This window comes from Eulemur rufifrons, chromosome 25, assembly GCF_041146395.1.
Source record: "Eulemur rufifrons isolate Redbay chromosome 25, OSU_ERuf_1, whole genome shotgun sequence".
Classification (NCBI taxonomy): domain Eukaryota; kingdom Metazoa; phylum Chordata; class Mammalia; order Primates; family Lemuridae; genus Eulemur; species Eulemur rufifrons.
The window spans coordinates 8,651,630-8,666,431 of NC_091007.1; the positions used below are offsets into that span (position 1 = coordinate 8,651,630).

At 48.9% G+C, this 14,802-nt stretch overlaps 1 protein-coding gene across 1 annotated transcript in view; it reads right to left on the reverse strand.

The window, feature by feature from the left end:
* Positions 1-2,774: 2,774 nt before the first annotated feature.
* Positions 2,775-14,802, reverse strand: part of CCDC3 (coiled-coil domain containing 3) — a 66,530-nt gene continuing 54,502 nt past the window's right edge. Inside the window, exon 3 of the mRNA XM_069458859.1 lies at positions 2,775-3,155. Within this exon, the coding sequence (XP_069314960.1) occupies positions 2,886-3,155 (270 nt within the window). The 3' untranslated portion in view covers positions 2,775-2,885. The remainder of the gene's footprint in view (positions 3,156-14,802) is intronic.

The window sequence follows — 14,802 nt, forward strand, 5'->3', positions numbered from 1 at the left end:
CTGATAGGCATTGTGCCTTTCTGGTGCACATGAATAATTGTAAGCAACATTTATATATGGAATACTTGCGGAGTGTCAGGCACCATGCTGTGTATTTAATTGCATAGGTCCATTCAATCCCCCTAACAGCCTTTGGGGCAGGAGCGATTATCATGCCCATTTTACAGATGAGTAAGTACAGAGAGAAACAAAGGTGGAGTTGGATCCCAGTTTGATCACCTGTAGAGTTGTGTACCTTGGGCAACTTACGTGACCTCTGGAAGCCTCAACATTCCTCTTGGAGCATAGAGATTGAGGTCTCTATTTCATAAAATTATTAGGACTATTCAGTGAGATAGTAGGTGTGAAAGAGCCTAATACACGCTGGGTGTTTGATTTTTTTTTTTTTAAGCCATCCTAGACTATGAATTGGCTGCTGAGCTGACAATTTGATTCAGAGTCATTGTGACTTGAGTTTGTAGTCTGTCATCCCAAAGGAAGACATGGCCTCATAGCACAGAGGTGAGGATCCCTGTTAACTCCCTCTGCCAGGCAGGTATCCAAAAGGTGCGATGCAGACTGGTGTAAAAAATAATAATGATAATTTAAAAAAAAAAAAAAACAGAAGCAGTAGCAACAGAGGCGGTGGGCTGAACTGGAGCACACCAAAGGTGTCATATTCAAACAGTGTAAAAAGTTCATCCTCATGCAAGTTGTGGTCCACAGCCTGCTGGCTTCTGGGGACTATAGTTTAAAGATTCTAGATTCGAACAAGGTCTTGTTTACTATTTGACTTTGGAAGTCACTTGGCCTCCTTGTACCACAAAGGGAAACTGAACGCTGGCCTGCGTCTCAGAGAAAGTGCTCAGACAGGCCGGCTACCGTGTGTCACGAAAAAATTCCTACTGGTGCAATTAACAGGTGGCAAGGGCTGTGTGCCATTACAATGCAGCAGGTGATAACGGGGACCGGGAGGGTTCCCCTGGCAACAGATCTCCGTGAGCTCTGAGGACGCTGATTAACAGCACTGCCTGTCCCTCGCCGGGAGCAAGGCAGCACCCTGCTTTGCTGCAGGTGTGTTGGGAGCTGGAAACCCGGGCAGAGGCAGGGTCAGGCCACTTCCAAGCAGACCGGCTTGACCTCAAGTGTCCCGCATGCCCCAGCCACTCACAGGCGCTCCCCCAAAAGATCTAAATCGCTTTTCCAGGCCAAAGCTGGAAATCCTGAAATCTCCCTGACCCAAAAGAAACACTCATTGCCTCATTGTTGTGGTTGAAATCGCTGCTCGTATTTATTAGAAAAGCAGAACAAATGCATCTGTCCAAGCACTGGCTGTAAATCAGCCAGCCTAAGGCTCTCCATTCCCTTGGGTGGGAGCAACACTGCTTTAATGAAACGTCCCCAGGAAGCATAAACTAGAAGACGCACCTTCTACTGTGCCATACTATGAAGAACACAGTTAGCAAAGTGGTGGCAGAAGCCAGGCAGTGTGAGTGCCCTTGGGCAAAAGTCCCCATTTGTCCAGGCCAGAGCATAGATGTCTTCCCCTCGGGCAGCAGACTGCCACCAGGACACAGCAACACAAGATCCATCCCCAGACTGGCTGCCACACCTGGCTTCCCTAAAGGAGGAAGAGTGGAGATCTGACCATGCCTGCCGCTTGCAATGGAGAAGGCAGCAACCAGGCCTTGCGGTGTCTGAGGGTTGGGGGGGAGACCTCAACCAGGGGTGAGCAGCCCCTCTCCGTGGAACAGCAGGGAAGGCGCTTGTTGGCCTGGAGGGCCACTGTCTAAGAGCCCACTCGGCTGACTTCTTAATGTCACCACTGGGACTCAGTCACATGTGCCCCAGTGATAAGTACAGTGAATACTTGCCCTTGACTTATACAGGGTTTCTTTCCATAGAGGGTGGAGTGCTTTGATCATGTAGGAACCGACGTAGCAAGTGCACTGATGTGCAAATATTCCCACTGGGGTATAGACAGGCTGTGTGTGTGTGTGTGTGTGTGTGTGTGTGTTGGGGGGAGGGGATATTTGCATAAAGCAGCAGAGATTGGAATGCCTGGAACAAGCCCTGTGGGAGCCTGGATGGGGAGGCGTTCAGCTCACCTGATCCCAATAGATAGGGAGGTGTCTTTGCAGAAGTTGTTTGCGGAGTACTGGGAAGCTCACCTCGAATTCAGACATTAGAAGGAATCACTGAGCAAACAAGAAGTTAGAATTTAGCAGTGGCTGAGATATTGCTCAGGTTCTCCCAGTTTAGGGACATGCAGATGAAACATGGCGTGCCCATGAAGGTGATGGCCCTCTGTGTTAAAAAGGCCCATCAGTGACAGCTTTAGCTGGTGTTGGAAGTGAGGTGTAATTCATCTTAATTACCTGCTGCCCTGCTCCCGACTCAATTCCCTCACCTGTGCTGAGCTTGTTAGGTCATAACCTGCCTCAGCTGGGAAGGAAATGCTGGCTGGGGACGCCCTGCACGTGATGGCAGGCATCCTCCTTCCAAAGATGTGGATTAAAAGGCACCAGAAGGTTCTAGGACCCGGGAGCTAAGAACTACACTGGCTCTTTTCTGAAATAAAGGCTGAGCTCCTTGATGTTTTTGCACCTAGAGATTCTAAAATGTCCCCTTCCCAATCAGGGAAGTTTCCAGGCTGCTCCCGGAGCAGAGGCTGGACCGCAGGTGCTCTGGAACCTCCCCCCCATCCCCGCCGCATGGTGTCTGGGGCCAGGCTGGGAGGGCAGCGCGTGGGGCCGGATGCCGCCGAGCCAGCCGGGTGAGCACCCAAGGAGAAAGCAAGGCTGGCCGTTGCATCCACTTAGACTCTACCAAATGCACGATGAAAGTGTCTCGTGCACGGTTTGGGGCCGGTGCACACACCGAGCCCCCCGCAGGCCCCGCGCCTGCTACCCGCGCAGGTAGGGGGCGCGCGCGGGCTGGGGGCCCGGGGCGTTGAGGTGCGGCCGCGCGCCGCTCGCCAGCTTCTCGCTGAGCTTGCGGTTCGCCAGCTCCAGGTGGCGGCCGTTCTTGCGCGCCTGCCGCAGGGACCGCTTGACCTTCTTCACCCGCTCGCGGAGCTGCCGGTTCCGCTTCTCCAGGGCCGCCACTTTCTGCTGCAGTTTCTTCACGTGGTCCTCCTCCTCGAACAGGGCCCTCTGCACCGAGGAGCACATGAGCTGGGGACACAAACACCGCGGAGGGAGAGGCAGGTGAGTCGCACGCCGTGCCCTGGCTGCATGCGGGAGAGTTGCAGAAGCGTCCCCAGCGTTGCCCGGCGCCCCCACCCATCGCCCCCGCCCCACGGTGAGGATGAACCTCGGGGCGTCCTTGACCGTGACCCGTCTCTGCCCTCCACCCAGGAATCCCGCAAACAGAGCCCCTTTTTTGCTTTCCGTACTTGGCTTCCTTGGAGGATTTAGTTTTAACAAGATACTCTGAATATTTGTCACCCACAGCAAAAAGGAAAGAGCTCCTGTGAATCACTAAAAGACCAAAACCCCAAACAGAAAAATCCGCAAAGAACATGGATAGTTCGTAGGAAATAGAAATATCTCTTAAATATATGAAAAATGCTGAGCCCCTCTCTTAATAAGATAAAAGCAAACTGGAGCCACAGTGAATTACTATTTGTCACATACTCGACGGGCAAAATCATGGAAAAGACAGGATTTGGGGAAGCAGGCACTGTCGTAAACTGTACGTAGAGTGTAAACCTCTATAAAGAGCAATTTGGTTCTATCAAAATGAAAACTGCGTATAGTGGCCGGGCGCGGTGGCTCACGCCTGTAATCCTAGCACTCTGGGAGGCCCAGGTGGGTGGATTGTTTGAGCTCAGGAGTTCCAGGCCAGCCTGAGCGAGAGTGAGACCCCGTCTCTACTAAAAATAGAAATTAGCTAGACAAATGAAAATATATATAGAAAAAATTAGCTGGGTATGGTGGAGCATGCCTGTAGTCCCAGCTACTCGGGAGGCTGAGGCAGGAGGATCACTTGAGCCCAGGAGTTTGAGGTTGCCGTGAGCCAGGCTGACGCCACGGCACTCTAGCCTGGGCAACAGAGTGACACTCTGTCTCAAAAAAAAAAAAAAAGAAAAGAAAACTGCATATATCTTTTGATCTCATAATTCTGAGACCTTCTCATAAATACTCATGTACAAAGTGTCATTGCAATATGTATACATAGTACAGCATTATATGTTACATTAAAAGATTGGAAACAATCTAAAACCCATCAAAAGAGGTCTGCTTAAACAAATGGTAGTAAAACCATACAATAGAAAGGTTTTCCGTCTTTAAAAGAACAAGGCAGCGCCATGTGAATGGCATTATAGCAGTACTAAGTGGCGTTCGTATTAAAAGCACGTGCATTACATTGTGTGATAACCAAGACTGTGAAATACAGTATCTGTATGTATCTGTGTTTAAATGCGAATACACAAGAAACTGGCAAGGATAGCTATATCTAGGCAGCAGAGGAGACAGGAGAAGAAAATTTATTTTCATTTGTGCACTGTTTGAATTTTGTATTATATGCTGGTATTACCTTTATAGATGTGTGTCCGTATATAAAGAGGTCTTCTCGTCTCTAGTCTCTTTCTTCTCCTATCTGTTCTACACTATTAAGACCTAAGCTCACAAAGAGATTCTTGAGCCTCGACTTTTCCTCTGCCTAGAATTATCCAGCCCGCGCCACTATCTGCACTGCGACATGGTGATGATGGGGTTAAATGCCCGGACTCTGAGGCCAAGGCTGCCTCGGATTCAAGTCCTGCCTCTTCCTCGGGCAAGTGATGTGACCTTGGGCAGGTTTCCTAAGCTCAGGCTCGTGGACTCTTGGCGGCATTAGGCAGCCCCCGACTTTGGGACTGTAGGATCTGTCCTCCCCCGCCCCCTACCCTTGGAGTGCGACAGGCCGACAGCCCTCAGCTGGGTATCTCCCCAGAAACTGCCGCCCAAGGTCACACCCCGTTCCTTGGGCCACCTGTATTCCATGACTGGTTGACACAGGGTTTGACAGCCAGGGCCCCTCACCCCAACCGGGAAGATTCTGAAGGACCATCCCAGCCTCAGAGTGTCCCCTACTGGGCTACGGCCTTGGTGGAGCATCGCAGGCCACCTCCTGCCTTTGCACCCTCCTGCCCCTCCCCTCCCCTCCCAGGTGCAGTCTGTAAACGCCCTGCACACCACTCTCACCTGAGTCCACCTCGCGGAGACCCTGCCTGGCAACACTCGGTCTCCCCCTGTGCACGATGGGATAATTACGGTGGTTGGGAGGGTTTCATGAGTTTGACTTGAAAAGCGCTTGGAACTGTGCCCTGGTGCTTAGTATACGTTCACTGTTAGTCATTTTAGGACAGAGTCAAATCTCCTGAAGCTCTTAACCTCTGAGATGGGACCCGGCGTACGTCTCTGGCCTTACTGTTAAGTCTTCTGTTCACACGCTTTGCACCCAAAGGTCCTTCATCCAACACATCTGTGCTTGCTCGGCTCAGGGGCTCTTGCTTCTGCCTGGAGGGCTGTTCTCCCCCAGGTCTGCCTGGAGATCTCAGAAGCCCTCTGCGGGTCCCCTTCCACGTTGCTTTGCGCAGGGTCTCCCTTGGTACCTAGCATGCCCCCTCCCCGTCTGCCTCACCCCCCAAGGCTGTTCATAACTGCAATGGCCAAGTACCCCGCAGCACCAGGGAGAATGCATCTCTGCACCCTGGACAGATTGCAAGCTCCTTAAGGTCTAGGTCGTGTCGGTTTTTGATTCCTTGTTGCCCTGGCCATTTTAGGCATACAGTTAAAAGGAAAAAAAAAAGAGTCAAGTGAAGTGTTCCAAGAATACCTGTCCTTCAATAAGGAGCTTTGGGCTCCTGGGGACGCCACTGTTAGAGGGGAGACCACGCGTGCAACACTGCCCTCTTCTGGCCAAAATGAGACCCCTCAATTTGAGAAGGTGGGCGCAGGAAACTCCTGGGAGAACGCATGGTATTCATATTTCCGTCGCATATGGATGCATGTTAGCTGTATAACTTACTGAGGGTGTAATCTAGCCAAGGACTCAACTTTCTGTCTGCCCTCTCGTTAAGTCATCGGCTTTCTATAAGTTACGGTAGATTCTTCAACCAAGAACAGGATAAAAGAGTCTAAGCGAAGTCCATTAAAACAAGAGGATTGGGTTTTTTTGCATGGCTGCTTGTTCAGAGTTTGAAAGGGAAGAATCCATCAAAGAGGAGTTGGACACATGCTTTGCAATATTCTTCAAAAGCTGCATTTAAAAATAATAGAAAAAAAAAAACAATGGCATGGTGGGACATAACGGGACATATTCACCCGTTAATAGGGCTCTTTCTAAGACAGCAAGAGTGTTCCTAGCCGGCCCTCTGACCATGGGGCCAGAGCCCGAGGATGAACTTCACCTCCAGCAAGACTAATAGCCCAACCAAGAGGAACAATTTGATGATGCCCTGAAGAAACCAAGATGGGCTAGAGGGATGTCACGCATGTCTGTGTGTGTGTGTGCAGGGGGAGATGTCATTAAGATGGAAATGATACCTTCCCAAATCAAGGCTGAGTGTGGGAGGAAGGGAGGGATGGGTGGAGTTCCTCAGTGAACATGGCATTCTCTGGCCCCCACCGCCTCTCTTTAATAAGGGTAGGGTTTGAGTAGGAGCAAAAGGACACTGAAGGGCTTTCATAATTTGTCCAGTATAACAGCAGCACAGCCATGACCCAGGACTCCCTACCAGGCAGAAGGTCGGTGTCTCTGCAGCAAAGTGGGCTATGCCTCCACGCACGGAGGGCCCAGGCCGTGGGGACGAGGCTAACACTATAAAGTAACGGAGCTTCTGCCAGCGGTGTCTAAAGGAGGCCTCCTGAATCCTAAGTGTCACCTCCAAAACAAATGTTTTTCTTTTTAAGAAAGCAAGAATTTTTCGAGGAGAGCTGTGCTTTCAAATCTGTGTGTTTCTTTAAGAAATTCCCTCTTTTCTGGAATGCTTTGCAAATGAAATCAATTTCTTAAAAACTACCTGGAAAAAAAAAAAGTCCAGACATGCTATTTGCTCATTTAGCTTTGTGGGTTTTTTAGTTAACAGAGAAGAGGAAGAGAAAGGCGCGGCCAGGCTGAAACAGGTACAGCCACATTTTCTTTGAAGAAGAACCAAAGAACAACAGTCTTACGGGGTAGCCCTGAAGCAATGGTTTCCCACCCGGGGGGCCCCGCCTCAGGCCCCCACTGGCTGGAGGAGTCACTGGCCTGCCACACGCTTAGGTACCTCCGACATTCTCCTGCTGCAGAGTTTTCTCTGGAAGTTTCCATGTGGCCAACAGGATGCCTGCCTCACCGCAGTTGGGAAGATTGCCATAGGAGAGCCTGCTCTTTTATTTTCAAAAAGACAAAAGTTAGGCTGGGATATCCAGTCTTCCTCATCTTTTAAAAAAAACACCACTTTTTAAAACTATAAAAGCGATGCATGCTGATTGTAGAAAAACTTTTTTTTTTAAAAAAAAAAAAGGGACCAAAAAAAAAAAAGGGAAATTGATATCTGTGATTCTATTGCACAGAAATAGCCACTGTTGACATTTTAATATATTTCTTCCTACTATTGTTTCTACAGGTCTAGAGATATAAATATTTTCAATGAGATTGGAGTCATGCTGTTATGAGATTTTCTGTTCGGATTTTTTTTCCACTTGACATTTTATCCTGGCTGTTGCCAGACCCTGGCCTGCACAGTTCCACATCAGTGGAAACGGAGTGTGGCTGTGCCTAGCCGCCATGAACTGCAAGCCCGGCTCACCAGTTGTTAATCGTCCCTAGCCACAGGGCCACAGGCCGAGGAGGAGGGATGGCGAGATCGGTGCTTATGTGTCCATGAGGCTGAGTGATCTCAACGTGGCCTTTTTGGTCCCCTGTCTCCAATGACAGGACAAATCTGTGCAGAGTTCCTCACCTGTTCCTCTACCCAAAGCCTTCCCTAAGTTTTCCTGTTTCCCCAGACAGCTCGGGTGCTGTGACAAAGTTTCCCAATCAAGATCTTGAGAGGTGACGGAAATGTATCCATGTCACCATCTAGAATCATGTCTGCCATGTCTAAGTCACTTTGGCTTCCCTGTGTTCATTCATTCTGGCGAGGAGGATGGATGGATTCTGTGTCTGGCACTGTGCGGCGCAGAAAGTTTCCCTGAGTTATTCTGCAAGGTACCAGTCAGCTTTGTCTCTGGCTAAACGAAAAGACAGTGTATTTACAAATTACTATTTCATGGCAGCAGACATCCCAAATACTCACTGAGAGGCTGCTTGCCTTCACAGCTGCTTTCAATTTAAATAACCACCTATAAAGACAAGACAAAGTGTACTTTCTAAAATGTAAAATATGAGGGAAGGGCAGGCCAAAAGCAACAACACAAATAGCTTGCCCTTTTAACACTTTGTTCCTGTTCTCGGGATTCAAAAATAAGAAAGAAGAAAAAAGGAGAGGAAATCTAGAGCAATGATCAGCAAAGTATGGCCCTTGCACCAAATCTGGCCCACCACTTATTTTTGTGAATAAAGTTTTATTAGAACACAGCTACACCGGTATGTGTATGTATCGTCCACGGTGGCTTTTGTACTACAGTGGCAGAGCTGGGTTGCTGCGACAGAGACTGTATGGTCCACAAAGCCTAAAATACTTAGTCTTTTTCCTCTATAGGAAAGATTCTGAACCCTGACCTCAAGGGAGGCTCCAGGCAAAGGAGCTCAAAAGCAGAGCTGACTGTGGGACAGGTTTGCAGGGCAGGCGGTCCACAGCCAGAGACTGGTCGGAGGATGGAAGACTGGCAAAGGTATGGAAGAAACGCCAAAGTCTCCCAAGACCCTCGAGGCCCACACCTCACCCTTTTCACACCCTGATTTGTGGCGACTGCATTGGGCTGCCAGGTCATTTGTCAGGCCTCAAAGATCCTTGTCAAGGAGCCTTTTGACTCTAACTCAGTGGACTGCTGCCCATTGCAAACCTCCAGGTGGAATTCAACAAAGTAGCTCCTTCCAGCAGCCTCCCCCAGCGACATTGGAAAGGAGCTTTCTAGAACCTACGCCTGTGCCCTGCTGGGGAACGTCAACTCTCGGTGTGGAGAACTGCTCTGAAGGGGCTCGCTCCGGGCATGCGGTTGGCTAGTTAGTTCGGCCTGAGATTCCACGGGCCGCTGCCCAAGCCCTCTGCAGTCCTTTTTGGTCCTTTCTGTAGATGAGTTAGAAATGCAGCTTTGTTCGACCATCATCTGAAACCCTTCGGAGACAGAGATACGAGAAGAGGTGGGTGGGAGGGCCACGTCGGTGCAGAACGGTTTCCTGCGTGACTCTCCAGGACCAGCCTGGGTGACACCCAGGGCTGCTGAACAAACTCCCAAGCCTCGGAAGTGACAACAGGGCAGTTTTTCTGAGGACTCTCTGGAGGAACAACCTGAGATTCCTATGACTGTATTTGGCTTGGCAGCTGGTTCTCTGCTCCACCCAAAGTCAAAAGAGCCGTCTCCCTGGTGCCAGGAGCCCGACAGAAGGGAAGGCGTACGCCGGGACAGGCTGCGGCCAGAAGGGGAGGTGAGTGGAGACGAGGCAGGAGGTCTCTTTCCACCTGGCCTGGCCTGGCATGACCCTCCCCCTAGACCTGGCGCCCTCCCCCACTTCCCCTCCCCCATGCTGCCCAAGGAGGCCGTAGCAGAGCAGTGCAGGGAAGAAGGAGTTTTGGGGTCTGGCAACACTGGGATTGGATTTTGGCTCAAAGGATTCCACACCCCATGTACCCAGATACTTGCTAAAGCCCATGGGGCATAGGGCCCACTCTGCCCCAAGACCCCAAGACAGTGGGGACTTGCTTAAGTCAGTGAACCCGTCTTAGCTCAGTCTCCTCATTTATACAGTGGCCATAATAATGCCTCTGGCACAGAACTGCTCTGAAGATTAAATCAGATAATATACGTAAAGCACATGACATGGCACCTGGAGCAGAGTGAACAGTACACGAAGCTTTTGCTGTTATTGTTCATCCTGAGTTCGAGCTTTACTGAGCGGATCGCTCCTGCCCAACCACAGTAGATCCCCTAAGTGTCTACCTTTGAACATGCAGTTCCTCCTGCATGCAAGAGTCTCCACTTCCCACCTGCTGTGCCTTTAACCAATGGATGAGATTCTACTTATGCGCTAAGTCTCGGTTCCAGAGTCACCTCCTCCGTGAAGCCTTCCTGATTCCTCCAGGCAGAGCCCTGTCATCTCCCCCTGGTTCCATTGTCAAGTTTATCACGTGGTGTTCCAACCCCTGGCCAGCGTGACTCTCCCAGACCGTGAGCCCCTTGGGCACAAGGGCTCCAAACTTTTCAACCTTGCGTCTAACACCTAGCATGCAGCAAGCACTTAATAAATGAAGGAAGGAAGGAAGGGATGCAGCGTGAAATAGAAATAAGTCATCATCAGTGACCCCAAACAGGCAGCTAATGGAGATGCTGGAACTACCGTTTGAACGTCAGTGCTGGGTTCACCGCCGTTCCCGCGAAGCCCTGCTTCCCAAGGACCAAGTTCGCTTTCACTGTGTGTCCTGGTGAGGTCTGGAGCTGGCTGTAAGGATCCCTGAAATCCGTGCATGTTGCTTTTCTGGTCCCCGCCACCCCTCTTCCCCCGACGTTGACTGTGTTATTTTGCACATCCTCGCACCAAATCCCACCAGAGCTGCGGGACGTGATGCAGACAAGAAAAGAAAGTCCATTTCGTGGGGGAGCTGCTGGATGACAGAAAACCCGGGTAAATTTAGAAGGGATCACATTTCAGGAAATGGAGCCTGAGCCAGCGCTGCCATGCGCTGGGGGCAGCAACAGCTGGATGTGAGGACAGGCCGGACGGGGTCTTCAGTGGCTAGGGCTGAAGTCCCGAATTGCCCGTGATTAAAACCAGGAAAGACTTTGCTGTCCTGCATGAATTCCCTGCCATCAGAGGAAAGGGGAGTTTACTGGCTAAGCTCAGTTACAGAGATCATAAAGCTGTATCTTCAGAGGCAGCCACTGCAAAGTGTTTCCCAAAGTGGGGTCTACGGAACCCTCATCTCAGGAGATGCTGGTGTGGTAACCAAAGGGCTTGTTCTCGTCGGGTAAGAAATGCTGCAGAGCATGTTGTTGTCTTTGATGCGATGCTCGTTAACATAGCCACGCACATCTCTAACTCTGTTTCACCCCAAACCTCATCTACCTCTGGCAGAACTCGCCAAGATGCAACAAGAATAGAGTAACAAGAGTGAGTGGCCAGGCCACCGAGCTGCGAGCAGCCTTCTGCATTTCCCTGGGGAATTTTGCAAATATTTTCAGAAACCACTGGGAAACCTCTAGTGCTTTTCTAGAACTTCCAAGGGGAGGAAACCACAGACTCTTGGGTAGGAAGGCTACTGCCGGCTCTCACTTAGTGTCCACAGCGAGTGAAGAAAAGGCTCCCAGGTGAAGGGGGAAGGAGGATGTTTTGCTTTTTTTTTTTTAGCTTCCCAGAAATTCACTCCAGAAAACCCGCGTCACAGTGGATGGGGCACTGTTCTAGGTGCAGTCGTGGTCTGTGAGTTACAGCCCCTGGAAGATGTCTTCCAACCTTTGATGCCTCTGAATGTTTAGTCAGAGCCACCTTGGGTACCTTAGTCCTTGGGCACCGTAGGCATGGTCGTTAATTCTCTTCCATGAAAACACCTAGGGGGCAGTAAACCCCCTCCGGCAGACTGGCTGGCGCAGGCACTCCTTTGGGAAGGAGTGGTGCCATTCACGGTCACTGGAATCTCAGGTTTTTATGAAGGTCAAGGATCTGACCATTGGCATCCCGGGCTGCAGGGGAGGAAGGGTGAACGGACCTGATACTGTAGCCTCCTCCCCAAACCCAGCAGTTGACAGGCTTGCTACCCCTGGGACACAGGGGCCCGTGCTCATTCCTGTCCCAGCTCTGGGGGTGCCCACCCTGGCTGAGCCCACCCTGGCTGAGCGAGGTGTGCTGAGACTTCAGTCAGCTCTTTAACTCCCTGTCTTGGGTCACTGCTGTTGCCCAAGGGAAAAAGTAGGTCATCAGCCCAGTCAAATTTAATCTTTGCCTTTGGACCTCTGAACTTGGTCCAGGAAGATCTCAAGGCAGCCCCTCCTGGGCACAGCAGTGAGGCTGCTGACCATGAACCCACGGTCCATGGCACCGGGTCCACCCAGGAGGGGCATTCTGGACAGACGCTGGCCCAGAGCCAAAGTGGCCTGCTCTGCCTGACCCATCTCTGCTCCGATGCTGTGTCACAGTCAAGGGTATCGCGTGATTAGGGCTCAGTCTCCAGCCCTTCGACTGAGACAGCAGCAAAGGGCCAGGCTCCACGGTTCCTCCCGACGGCTGGTGTGTGTGCCCGGTACCGTCAGCGCTGGCTGAAAACCCCAAGGGCTCCTGGCCGCCCGCCCTCCCGGGGAATGTGCTGGAAATTTACGAGCTGTGAGCGCATTCATGTTTACTTCTCAGAGCCTGATGGCTTGTCCACGCAGCCACATCCAGCCCCTGATTCCATGAACAGTCTGTTTATCTGGGAGAGTTTAGCAAACCCAGACACAGGCTTTTCTGCTACTGAACCAAGACAGGTGGCCCTAGAGCTCTCTCCTTGGACTGGAAGGGGCTGGGGGTGCGATTTAGCAAGACCTTGCTTCAAACGTGGCCCCGCCACTCGCCAGCTACATAGCTGTTTTCCTTCTTTCTGAAAGTAGAGACACTGTAATGGTGGCGTGGAAAGGCACAGTGTGTTTGGTAAGCCTTAAAGCCACAAATGTTGACTGTGGTCATTGTTACGTACCGCCGGGCTCTGTCAATAACCTCACGTCCCACAATCAATTCTCAATTAATATTCTATCTGGTGCAAATATGATTGGAAACCTGTAAACAACAGATGACAAATCCACACTGAAGCACAATGATAGGTATTTCTGCCAATTCAAGGGTTGTCTTTTCTGGCTTGGTATCTCGCGTAAGTCCTTGCAAACTTGCAAGTTTAAATAGCATAGGGCAAAATTTATGGGCAGAAGGCGATAGGTTACAGAATCTTTCCCAGTGCATGGTGGTGGCCAGACCTTGTGACAAATGAAATACAGATATCGTCTGTGAAAAGACATTTTACATATGCCTCAATTACCTGTTCCATTACACAAACAACCTAAGTTATTCCTAGCTACCTCTTCAACAATTTGCTGTTCCATCTTCCTAGAATGCTGTTCCATGACCCTGCAGGGCAGGTTCATTCTCATCCTGGATCCTGTGTCACCTCCTCAGATATCTTCCCTTGCCACCCTGTAAATGGCCTCTATCTCATCACCCTGCTTGTGTCCCTAACAGCATTACTGGGGACTTATTAATGGTTAATTGGTTCTGTCTTCCACAACAGTATAAAACAAGGTCTGTATCTCTCATTTTTTACTGCCATAGCCATAGTGCTTGATACTGTGCCCTGACACACAGGAGGTCCTCAAGAGAGTGACGTTTGAATGAAATAATGAATTATAAAATCATTACATGCTCATTATTTTATAAAATTGGAAACTATTGAAAAATAGAAAACCTGTCACCTCACTGCTCAAAGACAACTTTCATTTCTTTTTTACTGGCATGAATTTTTTAACCTGGTTATAAACATACTATATTGACTTTTTAAAATTTTTTTAACATTTTAAAAATATTTATTTAAATATACAGACAAAAATTGTTGATCATGTACAACATGATGTTTTGAAATAATACATTGTGGAATACTTAAACTGACCTAATTATCATATGTATTATCTCACATGCTTATTTTTTGTGGTGAGAACACTTAAAATCTACTCTTACAGCAATTTTCAAATATACAATATCTTAATTTCTTTCTTTCCAATTTGGATGCCCTTCATTTCTTTCTCTTGCCTAACTGCTCTGGCTAGGATTTCCAGTACTATGTTGAGTACAAGTGGTGAGAATGAACATCTCTGTCTTATTCCTGGTCTTAGAGGAAGAGCTTTCGACTATTCATCATTAAGTATGATGTTAGGTGTGGGTTTGTCATCGGTGGCTTTTGTTGTATTGAGGTGTATTCCTTTTATACCTAATTTGCTGAGAATTTTTATCATGAACAGAGGCTGAATTTTGTCAAATGCTCTTTCTGCATCTATTGAAATGATTGTAAAGTTGTTGTCTTAATGTGGTGTGTCTCATGTATAGATTTGCATATGTTGCACCATGCTTACATCTCTGTGACAAATCCCACTTGATCGTGGTGAATGATTCATCTGCTGTTGGATCCTGTGTGCTAGGATTTTGTTGAGAATTTTTGCATCTATGCTTATCAGATTTTGGCCTATAATTTTCTTTCTTTCTGTCTTTTTTTTTAGTGTTTTCATCTGGCTTTGGTAACAAGATAATGCTAGCCATGTAAAATGATTTTGGAAGTATTCCCTCTTCTTCAATTTTTTTTGGAAGAATTTGGGAAGGACTGGTATTAATTCTTTTTGAAATGTTTGGTAGAATTCAGCAGTGACATTATCAGGTCCTGGCATTGTCTTTGATGGGAGACTTTATTGCTGATTCAATCTCCTTACTCAGTGGTCTGCTCAGATTTTCTGTTTCTTCGTGATTTAGTCCTGGTAGTTTCTGTGTGTCCAGGATTTTATCCATTTCTTCTGGGTTATCCAATTTGTGGGCAAATGATTCTTCATGGTAGTCTCTTAGAGTTATTTGTGTTTCTGTGGTATCCGTGTAATGTCTCTTCTTTTTTGATGTTATGTAGTTTGAGTCTTCTCTCTTTTTTTCTTAGTGTAGCTAAAGGTTTGTCAATTTTATCTTTTCAAA